At 36.9% G+C, this 22,652-nt stretch overlaps 1 protein-coding gene across 29 annotated transcripts in view; it reads left to right on the top strand.

Annotated features, from left to right (window-relative positions):
* Window positions 1-22,652, top strand: part of RIMS2 (regulating synaptic membrane exocytosis 2) — a 444,895-nt gene that overhangs the window by 389,523 nt on the left and 32,720 nt on the right. For 18 of the 29 annotated variants that reach the window (XM_066564735.1, XM_066564543.1, XM_066564576.1 and 15 more), the window contains one exon: window positions 1,894-2,135. The exons of 10 other annotated variants lie outside the window; for them this stretch is intronic. In XM_066564735.1, the coding sequence (XP_066420832.1) occupies window positions 1,894-2,135 (242 nt within the window). The remainder of the gene's footprint in view (window positions 1-1,893; window positions 2,136-22,652) is intronic. One more of the 29 variants, XM_066564753.1, reaches the window with a different exon arrangement.

The following is a 22,652-nucleotide window of genomic DNA, read 5'->3' as shown; positions in this document are numbered from 1 at the left end:
ATGTTGAAACTGAGAAATGGTTTCAGTGTTGTCTGTTTTCTTTGCCTGAATTCTTAGAGGTGTTAGTTTGATTAAAAATACAGCATGTGATGCTATCATCTAACAAGTAAGTTAACATGGTGCTAAGAAGACACAGAAATACAAATTCTCTTTTACTGTTTCCCTGCCTTCCTCTTTACCCACATCCTATCCCGCTCCTCCCTTGGTGATAAATGTACTAATGAGAGTCACTGTGTACTAACACATAACAACACAGAGAGCTTAAGAGGGTAAGAAAAAAGCTTTCAGGTTACCACTGTGTTCAGTATTTTGTGACTGTGTGTCCAGGCAAGGCCACTATGACTCTCTCTCAGCTTTGTTTTGTGCTTCTCCATCTGCTGACCCAAACTCTTATTCATATTTTTCCCTGCACCTTCCCTGAGAAGTACACTCAGTATTTTTCGATGACAAAGCTCTACTTCTGCTGTGAACCAGCTCTTAGCTTTCCCTTTGGGTTGGGGCTAAGCTATAAGTATTTATTTACTTTTGAGTGCACTGCATTAATTCCATAGACAAGTTACTGATAGAATATTGAAAAAAACTGACAGAGTATTGCAAAAATCTTCATAAAGAAACAATAATTCCTTCCTTTTAGGAAATCGATTTCAGGCCATAATAGGTAAAGGAAGAGGAGTAGATATATTTTTCTATACACAGAAAAATTTGTTCTAGAGACATTTGCTGAGCACTAAAGCTCTAGCAACAGCTTTTGCATGTATTTGAAAATCTGTTTAAGAAGAAAAAAATATTCATTTGAGCATTTATCTATTGGTGATTTAACAAAAAAAAATTTCCCCTGGGTTCCAGAAATATTCCACAGTTTTGTGGATTGTTTAAAATGGAATCTCATGGGGATTTTTTGATAAAAAGTACTGTACTGAAAAGAATAATAAAGGTCTAAGTTCTGTGCAAGATCTTCATTGATATAGAAAATTCTCTGTATATTTTCAGCCCCACATGTCTCCCAGAGCTTCCAGTTCTGGATATTTGTTCAGATACCTACCAATTAGATGTCAGGGCAAAATTTGGATAAGTGCTGTTTTCATCAGTGTAGATGGCCATTTCTGAGGAAAGGAAAGGTCTCTTAGCCTGGACTGCTGTTAGATCAGGTTCCCCTGGGACACCTGAAATGCTGCATCAGACAGTTTAGATGCAGCCACATAGAGCACGTTTACAGAGCCTCTAAACAAGTACAAAAGATACATTAGAATTTAATTCAATTTCATCAGTACTGATGATCTATGCCACATAACAGTCAAGTGTTGTGTAAAATGGATATGTATTTGTATTTGTTGATGCAGAGATGGAGGAAAAACCTGTGGGTGTTCATTACTGTATGATGAACTGAGCTAAACCAGATTAATGAGAGCATCCTTGAAACGTCTGGATAGCTAGTAATCAAAACTGGGCTTCAGACTGATGCTCTTTTCTACTCAGTAAAGAATCAAGTGTCTGTTTCCCAGAGGAATATAGGTTATTTGAGTGTATATATGTGAGAAGAAGAGGCACACAGCACTGAGTCCAGAACTTAAATTTTCCAAGCAAGAAGTATTATATGATATATGGATGCATTAATTCTTTGGTATGCTTTTGCTAGTAATAAGTTTTTAGTCGATCAGTAAATAAGAGCTTGTTATTTAAAACACAATTTTGATGAGTCAGTATTTTTACAGTGGACCAAACAGGACCCTAGAATTAAAGTTTCTCCTTTTACCTCTTAAAACCAAACCCTATCTGTGTGATTAGCTGCTTTTACCCACTAGTCTCCCAAAACCTTCCATCTGAAACCTGTCCTTTTCTGTCTTCCCCTTTTTACTCTTTGTCTGCACTGTTTATCCATCAACTGGCTGACAGTGTCTTTACATCCAAAATGCAAAGCAGACAGATGGCCATCTCAGGAAAGAACATGACAAAGAGCACCAGCATCAGTGGGGAGATGTACACGCTGGAGAAGAATGATGGCAGCCAGTCGGACACGGCAGTGGGTACTGTTGGTGGTGGCAGCAAAAAGAGGCGCTCCAGCATTGGTGCAAAGATGGTCGCCATCGTGGGGCTGTCCAGAAAGAGCCGTAGCACGTCACAACTCAGCCAAACTGGTAGGAACTACAGTTTTTTTCTCTCTCTCAAATTATCAGTTAAATGTGCATAATATAATACTTATATATTACAGTTTAATCATTTGAAGATCCTGTTGAAGTTGCCTCATCAACAATATTCTGTGGAATGAAGAAAATGGTCAATTATCTTTTTTCCTCTGAACATTTACTAAATTATTTTTTTTTTCAGCAAAGATCCTTTTCAGGTTGGACTGAAGCTTTTATCTTCTGCTTGCTGGAACCTGCTTAATACACTAATTCCTTACTTTTCAGCTTTTCAGGAACCAGCATGAGATGTACTTTCATTTGGGGGGATTCCTTACTGAAGTTTCTGAAAGGTCGCTGAAATGCTGCAAGATGCCTTTGGTTTTGTCACAGATAGTGTGTTTGTGTATTTGAACATGAGGTTTTTTCACCTTTAAACATGCAACCTTATTTTGAAACAAAGCAATTTTCCTGAACAAAATGATATGTTCTGTTACTTTAGTGCAAATGTTTTCTTGTGTTTTGATTATTTTCTTTTCAGCCTACGAGCCTAATCGCCATCCGTAGAAATTTTCCTCATTTCTGTTTCTCTCAATTAAAATTGGATACTTCAATGTGCTGCCTAGGAAAATGAAGAGTTTTTCTGCTTTGATGTCCAAAGCACTTAAAATCTTACATGTTTTTTTTCTATTTCTTCCTATTCTGGGGAAAATCCATATAATGCACTCTGAAAAGCTCAATGTCAAATAATGACACTGTATAGGACAAGTGTATTTTACATGGAAAAATGTTACTTGTGTTTCAATAATATTCATATAAAAGAAGTATTTAATCACTTTATATAAGTATGCATATATAAATATATAATATATATTTCAAGGTACATACAGAAGATATGTTGTATTCTCAGTATTTAAGAAAAAGCTGTTGTGATGCTTTCATACAGTGCAATTTAAGTTTACAGTGCCCTGCTGGGTGAGGTCCTATCTGAAGGTCTCCTTTGTGCTAACCACCATTGAAACACAGATAAGAAATTTCTCGGTTCTTTCCAAACCAAAGTGGTAAGAGTTTTAATGTACAACAAAATGGAGCAAAACAATGATTTGCACTGTCAGAAAATGTGGTAAATTTTTAAAGTAAACTTTTGGGGGGTGTGGGTGGGATTTCAAGTACTGTAAAGAGTAAAACAAAAAAAAAAAAAGGAAAGAAGGAGAGGTAACAATGTGGAAGAGGGTGGGAAGCTTGTCTTTATTGAATGTAGTATGAACAGGAGGGAATGATGAAGAGGGGAAAGAATGTCTGTAGAGAAAACCCAGAATATCATGCAGACACTGATGACTCCGTTAGTAGTCCATTTGTAGGCAAGACTTTGCAGCACCATTGTGTTTTACCAGTTCACTTGCAGGGCAGGTTCATGTACATTTCTAATTTCTTTGAAATAAATGACAGATAAAAGATGAAATCACCTTTGGACAAATCTGGGAAGTGTCTGGTTAGGCAAGAAAAAAAATTGATCTCTTGCTTACCTGGAAGTCTAAAATTTTGCCTTCTGATAGTACACAGCTATGTAACTGTACAGATGCATTTGAATATCAAATCATATACAATGCACTACATTACTTTTTATTATCTAATCTGGTCTCTCTTGCCATAAGAGCTATTAAATGACAGATGGCAGCTCTTTGTACATTGCTCAAGTACGTCTCAGCACTAGAGAGAATCTGTATTGTGTGTCTGGTCTAGATCTGATTTAAATACCACACTGTCTTTGTTATTTGGTACTTTTAAGCTGAAGTTTTTCTCTCTGTTATATCCAGTCAGTTGCCCAATGACTGATTAGATGCTCCAGTCAGGGACAAATGTGAAATATAACTGTCTCAAAGAGTACTCAAAGTCTTTAGACCCACTGACTGTGAGTGGGGCGTTCAGACAAACTCTTGAGTGAGGAGCTGTAATTTGGTGCTGTTAGAGGAGTGGCAAGAGCTGGGGAGCTGGCACGGCTCTGGCTAGCAGCCCCTGGCCCTTGGCTGCTCCCCAGGACTGTCCTGTGCTCAGGGCTGGCCTGTGCCTGGCCCTGACCAGAGCAGCCAGAGCAGCTCCTGCTGCCTTCTCCTGGAAAAGCCCCTCATGTTGGTTGGTTGGGATCTAGGTGGGGGCTGAGGGTTGTGTTGTAGAGCTGGTACTGCACACCTGCTCCTGCTGCTCTATTGGACAAGTGTCTCCAAGGGGCTCTGTCTGGTGGCCACATGTGGCTGCTGCTACAGCACAGCACAAGCATCTTTAATAGCTGGGTCACACAAGCATTGCTGGTTGTGGTGAGCAGGCCTGTGGCCACATGTCAGGCCCTGGATGAGGTGCGTGCATGGTGCTGTGTCTACAGTGACACAACGTGGTTGGTGAGTGTGAGGCCACACCATGAAGAAATACCTGGCATGTCTTCAGAGCCTTCACAAAGAGAATGGTGAGACACCAGAACAGGTTGCCTTGTGGATGACCCATCCCTGGAAATGTTCAAGGCAAGGTTAGATGGGGGTCTGAGCAGCCCATGTGGAGGGTGTCTCTGTCCCCCCTGCAGGGGGGGTGTAACTAGATGGGGTTTAAGGTCCCTTCCAACCCAAAGTGTTCTGTTTCCATCCATTGGTACATCTTACAGAAAATGTTGGACACCAGCATTGTACATTGATACCAGAGAATTAAAACTTACAAATAAGGTGTTTAATGAATTTATTAATTTCTCTAGTTTGTCTCATCATGTTCCTTTTCTCAGATGGTGGGTGCCTGCACAAGGAATCATGTATTGGTACAATCTGGAACCAAAACACTAATTTCCTGCAGGTGTCTTGTAAGTACAGTTTTCTGGAATGGAGAGGCAGGAGTTATTCTGGTGTCAGGGCACTGGTACCATATAGAAACTGGATTAAGTATATAAGTTTCTTAGGTACTTTCTGAAGATATTATATCATATAATATGGCTGGCTAAGTGTCTCCTTACATATCAGGCTTGAGAAAGCATACCAATATCAGAAGATAACACTACTTCTATAAAAAGTTATATATATATATATATAACTTTTTTTTATACTATCTCTGAGATACAGATAGTATTTCCATATGAGCATACAGAGATACTCTCTGTATCTCTGAAGCTTTTTTAAAGTGTTTTGTAAAGTACAGTTTTACTTCAGTGGTTTTCTTCATTCATATTTTATAACTAAATCTATGCCAGAAGTTTTTCTGAAAGTAGGTCATCATAACTGTTTTCAGGACTGTGTATCAGACTTACAATACATGCCTTATAAGGTCAGTTTTAAATGCATTTTCAAATTATGTTTATAATGTTTCTTGCTGTTTCATAGTGTTAAGAAGTTGACACTCAAAATAGATACAGAAATTTATTTTTTATTCTGCTCTGTATTCCTTTTCAGGTAGGAACAGTTGTTTTATGGGTAAAGAGAATGACACAAAAGTAATTTTTCATAAGGTACCTTTTACTTAAGACTTGGGTAAATGACAAGATTCTGAAGAGTAGAGCAGCAAGATAAATAAGAATTTATTTTATTTCTGGTTCCTGTACGTTTTCAGGGCTCCAAAAATAGCTAAAGGTATACTCCTCATTCTTGAGTCAAGCTATCAATTCTAGAAGCTAAAATTTGATGGGTTAGAAGTTTATGTTGTAACAGGCATTCTTCCTTGTGGAAAAGACGGCTTTCTTTACTGAGGAAGACAGAATGCAAAATGCAATACTTAACAGGCTTAGCTATTCATATCTGGAATGAAATTGTTTTCCTGCTGGTCAGCCCTGAGGGAACTGATCAGATTTCTATAGAGATGCAGACCTAATTCTCAGTTATATTTCATTAATGAGTAAAATCTTTGCCATCCTCTTATCATGCCATCTTAGGCATCCCTTTCAATTTACACGCACTGTCTCTGGCAGGCAGATACCCGTGTGCCTTCACTGTCCTTATTTAGCTGACGTTTCTCTTTCAGCAAGGTAAATATTTTGTCTTTTCTTTAGTTAGCCAAAGCCTATTGTGTTTGTAGGCTGATTATAGCCAAGAGCCAAAGCACTTTAATGCATGTTTTCAGAATCTGGGGCAGTCCATGGATCTTATATACTAAAACATCACGTGTGTATGTTGGGTGACCCGTGCAGGTCCAGCGCACTCTCAGGGACTGAGACCCATCATGTCTTTGGCAATCTGATTACAAATAGGTGGAATCTATTAAAAGAGATGAAAAAAGGAAGTAACAGCCCAACTTGAGACCAGTGCAGGAATGCCTTCAGAGATGTGTAACTATGTTTGGATAGAAATCAGAGCCTTCGTGTGTCTCTGCAGAGTGTTGCTCCAAGGTGCCGTGCTCCAGAGGGCCCTGCACATGTAAATGTAGCAGGTGGTGCTGGGGGCAGCTGATGCTGCATGAACTGCACTTGCTTTGTGCCAACATGTTGCTCCGTGTCACCTAAGAACCCTTGCTAGGATGCCAAATGTGGCATGAAGTTATAGGACTGTGAAATTGGAATTTTGAGACAGTGTTAGGAGATATTTTGGTATCCTTCATAATTTTGCTGAGGTTAAACTTCGCCATATATTATTGAAATTATAATTCTCTATAGGAAAAGTACAAACAGCAGTTGATTCTGTGCCAACAAAATGATGATTGATGTTGTGTGAACTCAATAGTTTTTATCAAAATGAGGTATTTCCATTTTAACAAATTCTGGAGAGGTCCCATGTGAAAAGAGATTATTTAGAAATGTTGATGTTTCATGGCTTCATCTTAGAAGAAATATAAGAGAACTAGGTCTCAGAGCAAAACAATTGAGTGAGATTTTATTTTATTTTATTTGTGTTTAAAACCAAATTTTGGAATCTGTATGGTTTGAAGAGTGTTGAAACTGCAGTCTGAAGTGCTGTACTTATAAGTAGAACAGTCTCACTTATGTCTGTTAGGAACCAATGATGTTGCCTGTAGAGCAATTTCCTCAACTTATGGAATAATTGAGAGGAATTTATTGGTAATATTGTTCTTGGTGTGGTATGGAACTTCACATTTCTCAATTCAAAATTTGATTTATATAAAAATAGTCTTCTACTACACATATAGTCAATGTTGTTCCTGTTAAAAAGAGGGTGCTTAATCACTTGGAATCATAGTGACTAAAGGAGAAACTACACTGATTGCCTTTCATTGTCTGAAATGAGATAGTATATGGTAAGCATACAATTTACTGAGTAAAAGTGTATTTGTTTGCATAATAGACATAATTGTTTACAATGTTTACATAATTGTTATTTTTAACCCTAGAATTAATTTATGTCATAAAAATGGCAACTGAAATTATCATCCACTACTTTTACTTTGGAATTGTATTTTAATTTTTTTAAAATCATATATATAATACAGGCAATTTGAAACAAGCTATTTGTTTGGGGGTTTTTTCTTCTCCTATTCCAGAGACAGACTGCTAATGTAATAGATTGCTTAATGTGTAGTATTACACTTGCATCAATACTCTTGATGTGTAATCTGATTTACTTTCAAAATTAACACATAATGCATTGATAGAAATATAGGATTAGCAGTTGACAAGAGATTAGGGCATATTTATCTTACTCATTAGTTGAGAATTTTGAACTGAATCCTTTACCAAAGAGAAAGCACTATTATAATAAATACATTACCAAGAGCATTAATCAGCTTTTCCTAAATAAACTCTGAAAAGTATGCTAATAAATAGAGACTCTAATTGCAAACTAAAAAGGGTTTAAAATGTCATTAAATTCTGTTGTTTTTCTCTACATGTAGGAAAAGACTAGGAAAGGAGTTATGGCAGTGAAAAATGTATGTAGATTTTCTGTAGAGGAAGTAGGTGTGTATTTGAATCTTCACATGTTCACAAAGGTTTTCTGAGAGATGGATGCAGTGAAAACAAACATAGAGTTGAGATGCCAGAACTGAACTCCAGCCAATGCTAGCTGTTATAGAAGTCCTCTGAAAGACATTTCTAACACACAAAGTGTGGGAGACACCTTACACCATATATGAGGAGAAACTCCAGGCAAATGAGAAGGAAGCCCTGTGGTAAAACTAGAGAGTTAGAATAAAAGACTTGATTTCAGGAAAAAAGGTGCAGATCATGTACACCAACTGAGCCTTACTGCCTCAGTCACAAATAACTCATCAAACTTTTCTGTAATATAGTTATCAACTCAGTGAGGTACTCACCTTAAGACTTTCTCCTGCCTGTGGTAGAAGTAGAACTAATCCCCCTAGCTGTAGACATTTATGATATTAAAAATCCTTACTTATCATTTAAAAAATGATTTTCTGCATTTCTTTACTAAAAAGAAGGTTTCTTATATTATTACTTGAACTCATTAATAAGGGGAAAAAAAAGGAGAAAGTTTGAAGTGGGAGCAGAACATTTAGCTTGACCTTCTACAAAATTTCTTTCTTTCCATAATTTGAGGCAAAAATAGACAGAAATGTAGGGTGATCTTTCCTGGTAAGAATACTGCTTAACTATTTTTCTTTTTCAGAGTGGAAGAATTCTCATAAGATCCCTGCTAAAAAAAATACATCTCATAAAAACCCCAAACTATAAAGCTGTTTTATTTCTGGTTTTGCAGTAAACAAGATTTGGGGTTTTATGTGTTGTTACATAAGGAAAAATTTAGGCTTTCCTTAAGAAAGTTTCCATTTAGAAACTCCTTTTGGGATTTTTTAATCCCTTAGTTAGCATGTGATATAATATATGAGAATTTCTTTTTCATTATTCTGTGAAAGAAGGCACTGATTTCAGTCTACTAAAACTTGAGAGTCAAAAAAGAGAACTTTATAGGGCAATCTCATACCTTGGCAATTATTCAGTTTTCACTTTGCCTGAAATGTCTGCGATATTTATCTGAAGTTACAGTTTTGTGTAGTTTATACTTCAAGAAAGAAAATTCAGTTGGGTTTTTTTCTCAGCTTAAATAATATCTCTAGTTTTGTCAATTTCATACATAGCCACCTGGATGAGCACTCTTTGTATTATTCTAGAAGGAAAATATTAATCTATCCATTGCTCTGTGAACCATCGTCACTAAATAACACTGGGCTGTGAAGGGAGATTTACTTCATATCTCCAAAGGCAGCAGGAAAAGGTCTGTAGTACTTTGCTGTTGAACAGTTATCAGAGACATGGTTTGCACACCAAAAATAAATATTACAGTTATATTTACAGATTCATTACAGCTGCATTTTTTTTAATTTAACATTTCATAATAATATAGGATTTCTTTCTTTGTACTTAAATGGAATGCAGTATTAAATGTCTTTTGGCAAGTTGTATCTTAATATTAAAGTAATGTCTTTTACACTATCCATGCTATCAATGTTATTAATAACCCTTTGATAAATGGAATTCTCTTTCTAAGGATAGAAGTGAATTTATAGAATAATTACCTGGAAGTAAAAAAGTCATGAAAATAGCCTCAAAACAAAAGGTGGTAATAGAGGCATGCTGTGCAGACTAATTCAGAACAGCTCTCTGGCCTTGACTGGTATCCAAGTTAATGGACATTGCTGTGTCACAGAAGTTCCCTTGACTGCACTCTCCCGTTGCCCCTTTCAGCTGCTGCTGTCAATTGCCTTACAACACAGCAATCCGGGGCTCTGTAGGATAAAACAGGGAGGGAAAAGTTACAGAACTCCTGCTTTTAAACACCCCACGGCATGTACAGCCTGTGGGAAATCACGCAGGTGCTGAGCACACAGTTGTGCTATTCACATTTCCAGGCACTCTGTGTGTAATGAACTGGGCTATGACTCACAGTGCACCTCCAGGCTCTTTAGCCTGGCTTTGTCTTCCACGGAACAAGTGTGGTGATACTATCACCCAAAACTAACAGTAAACTCTTAACAGAGACCTCTACAGGAGAAATTAAATTAACAGAGTAATTTAAAATTATTTAAGTGTAGCTTTGATAAATACACAGGCAACCATTTGATCAGGCAGCTGAACCTTTTGCTCACAATCAAGATACCCTAACTATTAGTTTACATTCAAGACTCTTATCTGTGCTTTGTCATATTGGGTCATCCTTTTTCTTTTTTTTTTGGATGCTAGCAAAAACTTCAGTTTGCAAAATAGTGCATGCATCTCAGGTATGTGCCAGATGGTGTATGCCAGGTATGGTCCAAGAAACTGAGAAACTTTTTATTTTCCTTCAGCAAGGGAAGGGCTCTGACCACAGATCTGCAATCACAGATGCATGTTGGTTAGTTGCAATATGAGACAGACTTTTGGTCTCTGCTTCTCTAGAGACATAATAAAATAAAGCAGCAGTCAAAACTAAATTTCTTGAGCCAAGTTCTGCAGCTGCATTTTTAAAAGCTTGCCAGATCTGTCCCTGAGGCAGAATGTGCAGGACCTGTGTTTTCTGAATGCTCATGTGTTTTCTGAATGCTCATGTGCCCTGCCATCTCCATGGTGGCAAGTCATTGGTGTCTCAGCCAGTATAGAATCAAAATTAGAAGGAAAATTAGGATAAAAATACTGAATCTGAGGAACTTTTTTTTTACTTTGGAATGAGATGATTGATTCCTGTGCATTTTAGGAACTTGTATACAAAGCTGGTTTTCATTCATATGTGATTTTGCAGTCTGTATAGAGAAGTGAGACAAACACAGCCGGCTATAAGAAAAGAACAGAAAAGAGAAATTACTTGAGACCAGCAGAAGTCAATGGAATGCCAAATATAAACTTAAAACTCATCAATACTTTACTTTCTGTTTTAGCACAACAAAAAGGATTTTGTGAAATTATTTTTTCTGTCCTTCTGGATTGCTCATTGTGCTTCTTAATTATGCTATTGAAGAACTCCAGGTCAAAGTCTTAATTTTTTTAAATTTGAGAAAGCAAAACACATCCTTATACTTTACAAATACCAAATGTTTTGGCAGTGGATACTGAGGAAATGGATAGATTAAAGACACCCCAAGTGCATCTAAATTAAGTGGAAACATGACAATCTGGCTCAAGGAGTGCAGTGGCTAACTGTGTATTTTTGATGCAGTATTTTATATTCTGGTTGTTTACAACTGAGGATTGCTTCCACATATTATTTGTAAATGTCTGTACAGGTTTTGTTATTGCCTTTTGAGTATTGCTTGAACAAAGTGATACAATTTTCTCTAATACTGTTAGGCATATGTGAGTTCAGTTAAACTTGCTTTTCATGCTCAGGCAGCCAAAAATTGTCATGGAGAACATTTCATAGAAGGACAAAAACATTTAAGCTGTTTGCAACCCATTTGTAATGTAGTCTACATAGGAAAAGATTAATTGCCTCTTAACACATGCAAAATTTACCTCTTTCCTTATCACCTAAATAATTTGTGCATGGTTCTTTGTCTACCTAAGAAAAACAGATCCTTTGGGAGATATTTTTTTAGCAGTCTTACATTTTTTTGGTAAAGTAAGCAAAACATAGTTTCCTTAATGGTGGATTGTCCTTTTATATTTACTTTTAAGAGTTTTTCCTATGCTTGCAAGTGCTTGTGTGAATGACATTCAATATTTTACTGTCATGATCATTTCATTTAATGAAATGTTAAACTATATGTGTTTTCTTGTACTAATTAAATCTCTGCTCCAAAAGTTACAATCAGATTTTATTCATTTTTGTAACTATAGTACTCTTATATTTTGGGTTTGCCCTTGTCTGGTTAGAATTTGGTGCCAGCAAACATTATTTTTAGCTCAGTCTATGAAATCATGTTGAGACTTAATTGAAAATATTCACAGTAATAAGTACTGTTCTTGTTACTATTTGCTGCAGTAAGACCTGTCAAGAACAAATTTGTACTGTGAAGGAAAAATTACTTCCCTCTGATTAACTAAATTAATTAATAGTTATCAGCATTATGGATTTTTTCATAAGGTGGATGTGTTTAATATTTTTTAAATTTTAAATTAATGCAATATCTTTTTTATAACCTGCAGTGTTAAGGCACAGCCAATTTAAATATTTATGTAGAAAAGTTAACATAGTAGCACATTAAAAAAACAAAGCTAAGTTCTATAGAAACTTTGTATTTTAGGTGTCCTAGAATTTGTAACTTACATGTTCTAGCAAGGCAATATTCTACTTTTTTTTTTTCAATACAGCATAGAAATACGCTATGATATATGAACATCATAAAAATACCATTGAATTTGAAGATCTAGTGAGAAGCATTACCTGCTTCACCAAAGCATTCTTTTCCTTGAAAAGGACAAAGAACTTCTCCCTGCTACCAGCTGTATTTCCTTGTTCTGTCACTCTTTCCCAGTTGCTATGTTCTCTTGTTTCACTGGCAGTGCTGATCTCCCTGCTGTTCTTGGACCTACCTACAGAGCAAGCATTTGGTTCTTTCCTTGGTTGAGTTTGTAGGTAACTGAAAAATTCCTGGTCCTAATCTCTGTAAGCCATGAGTTGCATTAGTGACTGAAAACTGAGCTCACATCCAGAGGATGAAAATAAAATTGGCTTGTATGAATCTGCATAACTTGAAGGAAGAAGAACGTTTAGGCAGACTTTTTATTGTTTGTCTGCTTTACAGACATTCTGATTTTATTTCCAATGTTGGTATTATTTCAGAGCTTGAATATTATTTTTGTATGTTGGAAATTAGCTATGTACAGTGATTACTAAAAAGCATATGAGTAGCTCCACTTAAGTTAGTAGTTCATTTGAGGAAATCTGACCCTCACACAGGGGAGGAAGACATGAATCCACTTTTCACACACAGGCAACCCCATTTCTCTTCTGCTCTCTTTCTTTGGAGGCACCACTAAGAGACAAGAATTAGATGAATCTTCTTCATCTCTGTCACTGCTGCCATTGCTATGCTTTGTAGTTTAACCTCACCACCCAATCAATAGCCAAAGTCATGTCTTCATCAGGAGAAGGACAGAAATGCAGGGAAGCTTAGAAAATTAATTGCAGTCAAGTATCTTGCAGTGTTCTTGCAGTTAAATAATGCACATGAAAGTCTGGACAGAACGGTTCCCTGTGCCAATCAATCCATCAGTGACTGGAGACCATTTTGCCATAGGAGTTACCTTTGAAAGCAGCATTTCTTAGCAGTGTGCAGGCTGAGCCTCCTCACATTCTGTTTCTGCACTGCCAAAGCCAGGTGCCAGCAGCTGGTAGCCCTCATAGGTCAGGCTGCATAGAATTACGCAGATAAATCATTTCAGCAGCTTTCCTATGAAGTCTTAAGTGCTCAGTGCTCAGTAGAAGTCATTAACTTGCATGCATTTTGCTATTCAATTTAAGCAAATGCTTCCATGCAGCGTGTTGGCTGATTATAGGAATTGTTGAACAGAACCCTACTGGGAAAAGAATTCTTTGCAATTCTGAAATGAATTTTTTTCAGATGGTTAAAGCTGGATCCTGGATTTTACAACCATGCTTGTCTTTTCTCAGTGGGGAAATGAATCTTAGCATGTGCCAATTTTGTTCAAGTTGCATATCCTAACCCCTTCAGGATTAAAAAAGAAAATTTTTGTCATTTGATTAGACCTTAGTGTCATCCTATAATCATCTGGCATTTGAAGATTTGCAGTATATGGGGAAAGGAACCTGAAGGTCTCCTTCTGGAAAGACCTCTAAAGCTCTCAATCTTATGATCATTTAAGGTTTTGTCTGTAAGGATAAATAAAATTACCACAGTCTCTGGTATTTTAAACATAGCCTGAGAAAATTATTTTTGTGCAGTCACCCCTACATGATGGAGAATTTATTTGTCTGCATGCACTGTCCGTAACTCCTTACAATTTTATAATGTTTTGGTTAATTTCATCTATATATTAATAAATAGACCACAAAAATAAATAACTTGAGGAGAATAAGGTAGATGGCAGAGTAATGTGCTCATAATAAGTACCTACATATAAGTCCTATTGCAGCCTCTGTTTCCACATTTTTTATTCGGATTTATAGCTTTGTGTTTCCTAATTCTTTTCTTTTACACACATACACACTCATATATATATAAGTGTGGACAGGATAGAAGTGGCCAAAATTTGTCAGTGATCACACAGGTAAAACTCATTAAAATCCTTGACCTTATTTTCCATTTAAATTTTTGGCATCTCACCAAGAATTCTGTTTCCACATGAAAATACTTTGTAGGCAGTTAGTTAGCCATTTGCAGCTAATTTAAGCTCCTTCCCTTTAGCAGAGTTAACTGTGTTTTCCAGTTCCACCTTCAGCCCATCAATTCCTGCTTTGTCTCTCATCCTGAGTTATGGCATGTCTGTCCAGTGTCTAAACACCAAAGAGGTGAACATATTTGGTTGCTTTTTTGTTTTCAGCACAGACAGTTTGGATCTCACCAAAAGTAAGTATCCTTGACATGATATCAGATATTAAAAAAAGTGACCTCCTAGGAATTTTCCAGATTTTAGAAAAAAAGTCTTAATAGTTAAAAATATTAAGAAGAAACTTTTCTGTTCTGTGAAAACAGGTCTTTAAGACGTGGGCCTTGAATCAGTATGAAGGAAGTAGCTAATATTGTGGGATAATGCTGGCATCAAGGGAAGGTGGTGAGGTGGACCTGCTCAGTAGAAGTGCACAGGTCCAGGCTGAAGGGCTCAGGGTCAGTGGCTGGTAGCAGGGAGCCTGTTGAAAAGACTTTCAGCAAAGATGAGCCACAGTCTGAGAGCAGCAGTGATTGATGAGGATGAACCACAGCAGGAGGCAGTAATGCAGACTTTAATGTGAGAGAAAGTCAAGAGGTGAGGGAAGTGGAGTATGGAGAAATTCAGCAATTATAGCAGTGAAAGAGGGAGAAGAAGGCACACACAGGAGGGGACTAAATGACAGCATGGTTCTGGCTGCACATTAGAGTGTGGGAATCAGGAACAAGGCAGTTAGAGGAGCTGGAAAAAATTATAGCAAAAGACAAAAGCTTTTGTGAAGGAGAATTGTGTAGGACAGTTTGGAGTGACCAGGGCAGTCCTGAGAAAGCAGAGTACAAGAGCAACTCAGAGAGCAATTCCTTTTCTTTTCTCAGTGTTATGCTTTCTTCTTCTGCATTCCTTGGAAGACTTAATTAGCTTTCTGCTGTTGTTTGGGCTCAGTAAAAATATTTACAGATTGTTAATGTATCCCCTGTTGGTTTTAATATTAATTATTAAATAATTACTATTAAATTTAATAATAAAAAATTGTTGTTTTGTTTCTAATAAGCAAAAACAGTAATTGAAATCACTGCTTTGTTGGGGACAGGAAATGAGATTATAGTTTCACAAAGCCATCCTCACTCAACACATTAAAAAATTAGACAGCTGTGTTAAATTCTCTTTTTATTTTGATTTAAAAGTTCATCTGTATTTTTGTATTACCTTAAGATGCCTCTGAGGTGCTTTTTTTTTTTGAAGTGTCTCTTTTAATTTTATAATGAAAAATAGAAAATATTTGATTACTTGGAAAAAATTTAGATTCAACAGTCACAAAGCATACCTACCTGATTTAAATGTGTTTGAGTGGTACACACTTCTGTCATGGATTTTTAATAAAAACACATATATATGTGCATATATGTATTCTCTGTGTACACATTTAAAGTTTTTTATTTCTTCTTAACTTCAGTTTTTCTACAAATATTAGAAGCACTGGAAGCTACATCTCTCATTGGAACAATAAGGTCACGTCTCTCATTCAGTTCAAACCTCCTACGCCCATGAAGGTCCCTGAGCTCCCTCCCACACGCCCTCCCTCCTGTGGGACATGAGCTGTGCAAATGGTGACAGGCACAGTCCAGCCTGAGCTCGGGCTCCTTGGTTTCATTCAACCCCCAGGAAGTTAATACCTCTGTCTACCGTGGATGTAAAGGAAAATGTTACATGGGTTGGTTGAAAAGTTAGTTAGAGGAGAATGCCCACACAGGCAGACAGGTGACTGTGTGAGAACCTTTTACTGGGGTTGCTGAGGAATTACAGCCCTGGTTTTTGTGCTGGGCAGCTGCAGTGATCCTGCCTGGCTGCAGCACTGGGCACTGCTGGGTTCTTGGCGCATCAGGACATGATAACCAATACTGGTGGCATACTTCAGTCCTGAAATGGAGCTTTTCTCACTGTCACCATCACTTTTCACTTCTGGGCTGAGCACAGAGTTGCCAGCTGGAATGTGTGAGTTGGCTCGGGTGCTTGGTCATGGAGTTTGCTATGTATTTCTGAGGGACTATGCCATGAACTGGTTTCTGACCCAAATTTAAAGCCAAATGTATGTAAGTGAAGCCTGTAAATTAATGTCTTCCTTACATAACAATTAATAGTATATTGTAGAAAGGCTGAGTTATTTTTAAAAATGCAATTGGTGCAACATACAGTAAGTAACAGCTTCATGCATTTTTGCTCCTTTCCTGAATGGGCTTCCTGAGAGTATACAAGTTGGCTCTGGCATTGGCAGTGGGTAGCTGGATTGAGAGATTTCTCTGTTTCTAATTTCTGTAATTTTCTTGATGAAAAATGATATATTCTATATATGTGATAGATACTATTCTAACTGAACTCCACTCTCATCTTCCAAACTGAGCCATTATGAGAAAGTAACAGTGCCTATGCTTATGCTTTCTCTGGAAGGGCAAGCAACAGCTTAATTTCTGACTCATTCATGCAAGCTCATCTGCATTGTGGTAGTTCTTCAGTTCATTTTGCAATAAATTGGCACTAAAAGGGTGTGGGATTCTTTTTCTTCTGATTTGTCAAGAGACAGCTTCAGGGACCATCTACTGATCAATCTCCATATGCAGTTCACATGCAAAATTTAATACATTTCAGTCATGAGTGAGGAAGGCCATAGAAGTACTCCAAGAAAGAAGAGTGAGATTTACATGAAGGCATGGAAATGATTTCTTAATGGTGACTATTACTTCCACCCACTCTTTACCAGATTGAAAACACAACAAAGCTTTGTTTTGCAAAAGCCTAAGCCCTAAGCAGAAAGAAGATCAATTGAAAGAATGACTGAAATTAAATTAAACTGAATTAAATTATATTAAATTAAAGACTTCACCATTGATTATTCCTGGAGCTGTTTTTTCCTGTGACTTCCTTCAGGACTTAATTGTAGATCCTTGCTTAGCTTCATAAGCGCAGAGTACTTATTTTTGTTAGGATAGAATATGACAGACACAGGAATGATGAGACTTGATATTGTGTAAAAAGATTAGTTTTTGTAGGGAAAATTGCAAACAATTAATTTTTGAAGGCAATCACTATTTTACAGTAACTCCCTTTCCCAGAGTAGTCAAGTTCTATTGTTGTACTGTGGAGTTCTGTGCTGTATATGCAGCTCTGTCCTGCAGCCCAGGATGTTTTGATTTCTCCTGTCTGTCAGCAAACCCTCATGTACTTGGTAGTTAAAAATAATTTCCCCTACCTACTGCTCTGACAGACTTTCTTGCTTTTTATGTCCATAAATTTAAACTCAGTGTCCTGAATTTCAACATCCCTCATGATTCATCCTCTTGTCCTAAGTGAGTTTTGCTTCTCATCAAGTTACTTCTTTTCCTTTCACTCTCATGGCTGAGCTAAATGCAAAGATAGAGTTTGGACTGAAGAAAAACTAGAAAATTATGTTGGGTAGACCATGGCAAGCACCATCATAATAATTTTTGAGTAAGTTCCTTTGCTCCATTACAAAAAACAGCCTTGCATATTTATAAACTAGGTAAATTATCTCTCTTTTAGGTAAAAATCTCTCTTTTACAGTTTTAGGCTCTCAGGTTTGGGTTACATGGTTTTTCAGTGGCTAGAAAACAATGGAGCAAGTGAACAAAGTGTTTTTTCTCCATTTAAAAAAAGAAGGGAAATGAAGAAGGTTTATTGTGGGAAGACAAGACAATTGTTCTCTCTCTCACTCTATTTACATATACATGTACATCACTATATGTCATAGAAAAAAGATTTAGATTATTATAGTTCAACAAGGGAGGTAAGGTGAACATTCAAAAAAGAAATTTCGGGAAGATACTAGTTCAGTGATGGAGAAATTAATATTAGGCTGTCAGACAGGGTAGAGCTCAGTGGAATTACCTTTTATTAAAAGATTAGTCCTATGCATGGTTGATGTGTAGATTGTACTGAGTGCCTAAAATTATTCTGCCTAACCTGCAACTCTGTTATGTCATTGGCTCCCCAGCTGTTTTGACAGAAATGTAGTGTTCTGCACACTTGTGCTTTTCCCATTTCCTGAATGAATGTTGAACCTTCATTCATATAATCTGATAAGCATTAACATTATGCCAGTAAACTTATTTTTCATGCACTTCTTTTTGCACCCTCTTTTGTCTTACAATGCCAGAAAAACCAACTCCTTTTGAGTTGCATGCTAACTATTAACATGCAATATTTTGATACTTTTCTGAACATCATTGTATTTTACTTCATCTGGTCATATTAAATTAGAATTATCAAGTTTATTGGCAATTAAGTACACAATATGATCTTAATAATGTAGATCAGGACTTCTCTATTTCCTTCTATTTTGTCAAACAATACTGTATTTGCTCATAAAAATGATAACTTGCAGAAATAGAAATATAATATAGGCAGACTGATGGAAAATTATATCAGTGGAGAAGCAGGCATAAGCAGAATGGAGCAATTTCACAAGTGTTTATACCAGTGAATACCATGTGTTCCTTTTAAAACATTTTTAATACAATACCAAAACTGTTAGCATAAAAGGATAATTACAATATTACTTTTATTTGTTCTGAAAATAAATTGCCAGTACAGAAAACCATAAAAGGAACAGGAATGCAACTTCATTCCACTCTCAAACTCATCATTTAGACATTCAGACCACGTACATTATCTTTTGATTTTGCAGAAGTATTTAATGAAATGTTAAATAATAAATGTGTATTCTTGAGAGTGCAGCTTTTTAAAGAAAAGGTCACTAAAAGTACCTCAGTTGTACGGAAGAACAGATGTGTTCCTTGCTATTGAACTCCAAAGCTCTTTTAGAAATCTGTTAACCTGATTTTCATATGACTGTTTATCCAGATTCAGCATATTCAGCACTTATGATGCTAATATTATTTTACCTCAGCATCATTATTTCTTACCCCAATTAATCTGCAGTTGACTGTTTACTCCCATATTCTCACTGGTTAATCTTCCTAAACAGGATTGTGGCAAAGAAACAGATCTTGAGGCTTAATGCACCTTTGGCACTTCTGTGGAAGTCCAAGGAAAGCAGGGCAGGTGGCACAAAACATTTAATGCATCTTGATGACAGACTGAAAAATAGCAATGTGGCTACCTGTAAATGCTGTCTTTTCAGACCTCATGGATTCCAAGGTCCTGCAGCAAGGGAGCTGCAGTTCCAATGACCCAAGTCCTTTCCAGAAGTGTTTTGGACTGACACCCCCTCCAGTGCCCAAGGCACTCAATCAGATTTTTTACTGAAAATGAACCCAATATAAGCTGAGGTTAAAGGAGCTTCTCTAATGAAATAGTTGATTTATAAACACAGTATATCACAGACCAAACATTATTTAGTACTATGATCTTTCACAAATTTCTTACATTTTCTTAAAGGATTCTTTTCATATAGTGTTGTTTCTAAAAATTAAACCCTAAGGAAGAAGGAACGGTTCACAGACTCCCCTAAAATTTAGTCATTCCTGATCTTTAAGCAGAAATACAGTAGAAAGTGAAGAATCCTTTTCTAAAACTAACCTTCTCTAGACATCTTTTTTGTTTGATAGATAAGGTACAGCTGACACTCTCTAGTGGAGTCATTACAAAAGGAGGAAGTAGTTCATGAGGTAGCCATGATACAAAATGCCTAAGTCTTCCTAATTTGAAAGTGTTTAGGTAGCTTTGGTGTGATAATTTGTATGTTTGAGTTTAAACTGTGAATCAAAGATATGATGCCATCTTATAAAACAGCCTTCATGTGTAGGTAAAACAGCCTTCTAGCAGTAACCTTGGATATGATACCAATATGTAGGACCATAGTGAGAAAGCACAAGCAAACAAAAGAAAATATTAACTGAAAATCATAAAATCACGGGATGATGGAATAGTTTGGAATAATTTTTTACTTTAAAAATCATGTAATTCCAAGCCTTCTGCCACAGGCAGGGTACCTGCAAAAGCACTGCAGAAAAAAGGAAAATATTGGAGTCAGAACTGCTAAACCTCAGCCACTGAGCAAAGACTCCCTCTTTTACTGCCTCAAAGTGACTGGAGGTTGTGATTTAAAGTGTAGTAGTTGGATCTCTGTCCCAAGAGTTTGCCACTGCTGGCAGGCAGAGCTGGCCAGGGTACCAGCTGGAAGGACCTGCCTCCTTGCACCTCATGGAACATGGACTGGGGTCTCAGGGCAGTGGAAAAGGCAATGACCACACTACTTGATGCTTTAGCCAGTTGAAAACAAAGTCAAATTTCCTATTATGTCAGTTATGTGTGTTATCTGGACATTTGGTTAGGAGTCCAAATCATAATCAATGCCTCTGTGTTCTCTGTAACAAAAATAGGCACAATTCTCTGCTAGTTTCACCCAATCCAAAAGGATAAATTCTGAACCCTTCAGTGACTTCAAATCTCACAAGGTAACCCTCCCAGCACAATCTTCTGAAGCTGCCTTCAGCAGGGTTCTCAGTCTATTTTCCTCTGCAGTTGTTGCAAATTTCCTCATGTTCCCAATCTTCATATGATTGATGAAGTTTCCTTTCACAGTGAATTTTTTCTGCTTTAAATTGTTTCTCTTCCATAAGAAATCCCATCCTTGGACATATCAAATTCAAATACTGAACCAATTATCTGTCTTCCAATTGGTCTTTGCATGTACTTGCTTATATCAAAAATCCTTTTCCTAGGGTGCAGAGCTAGTAAATGACTATTCAGACCTTATGTCCCTGCAGATTTCACTATGATCACCATCCCTCTGGAGGCATTAGGGATTTTGTCTACAGGTTCCTTTATGTTATTTGGGCCACAGATTTCCTGGGTAGCTGACTACAGTCATTCTTTTAATTCATTTTTATCGGTCTATCCTGAACTGCATGAATGGTATTTTTTTTTCCCCTTCCAACTGAAATTTGACACTGAGGATCAGTGATTTCTCCTAGTCTCATGTGGAAATTAATTGCACAATCCATGTCAAACCACAGACTGAGGTATTTTCCTGTGTTTTAGAGTGTTTTCCAGTTTCCATATAGATTGTTGTCATTCCTTAGTGTGCACCCTAGGAAGCAATTGATTTTGTTTTATCATTCACTTATATATGATCATCACCTAACATTTCTCTCTCCAGATATGATTGCTGGCTTCCTCTGACAGATCTCTTTAGTTGTTTGGAAACAACTTAGCCACTTATTTTCCTTAATGCCATTACAAAATTCTACTTACACTCAAAGACTTTCCTACTTAGGAAGGCAAAGTTTCCCATTTTTCTCTATAGTTTCATTTTGTAAAATGGTCAGAGTTTATAGTTTTCTCTCTGTCAATTATACATGGACTTGAAATGGGATTATCTGATACACTTCAGTCATGCTGGATGCAATATGAAGTAAGCATAGGACCTGAATCAAATACTGTGTGCTGAAAGAGGCACAGGTCCCTGAGTTCAAAAACTCAGTTTGCTCACTGTCTCAACAGAGATTTTTATCTGTCAAGGCTTTCCAAAACAGAAAAGAAATATTTTCATCATTCTTTACAGCTTAGAAGTTTTTAAAAAATGAGAGAGTTCACTTCTTATTTAGTCATCTCAAATTGAAGATGTGGTTTAATGTTTTTCCCCCTCTGTTTTGTCTCCATACTCAAATTCCTATGTGCTTTCTTTCCCCCAAAATATGAAGTTACAATTGTTGGAAAATAATATCACAAAGCAGCACAGAAAATATAATTATTCTGATGTATGCACATCTAATGGCCCCACAGCTTCAGAAAGGACACAGAGCTAAAGAAAGTAGGAAGAGATTGCAGCAGCGATGATGAAGAATGTGAAACAGGATTTTTTCAGTACAGAAAAAAAATTACTGAAGGAGACATTTGAGGCCTGTAAAGTCAGGGATACTGTGAAAAAGATGACTACAGAATGATTTATTTATTGCTCCCACAATGCAAGAATGAGAGCATTGCAGACAATTACCAGAGGAAGTAATTCACAGTACAAATTTAGACTAAGGGACCCATTCTGTAGGATATTGCATGGACCTGATGTATGTACTGGCTCAAGAAGAGATCAGACCAGCGAGCTGGGTTTGATCTAGCAATGGCATTTAAACACAAAGAGGTCTAACTCAGCCTCTAAACCAGCAGTCAGCAAAGTAAAGGTGTTCTTTCCCATACTTTTCTTTTCTTACATATATTTCTTAAGCTTTGGTATTAGCCATGCTGACAAAGGATACTGAATAATTGGATATTTCTTTTTTTCCTGGTATGGCCATTTGGATTTTCTTATGTTTTGTTCATATTTGCCTCTGGTCTGGGACTTAAAAAAAGCAGTCTGACTGCTAGATTGTGTGGATCTT

This window comes from Molothrus aeneus, chromosome 1 (genome assembly GCF_037042795.1).
Source record: "Molothrus aeneus isolate 106 chromosome 1, BPBGC_Maene_1.0, whole genome shotgun sequence".
In the NCBI taxonomy this organism is placed as follows: domain Eukaryota; kingdom Metazoa; phylum Chordata; class Aves; order Passeriformes; family Icteridae; genus Molothrus; species Molothrus aeneus.
This window is presented reverse-complemented; position numbering and strand designations above follow the sequence as displayed.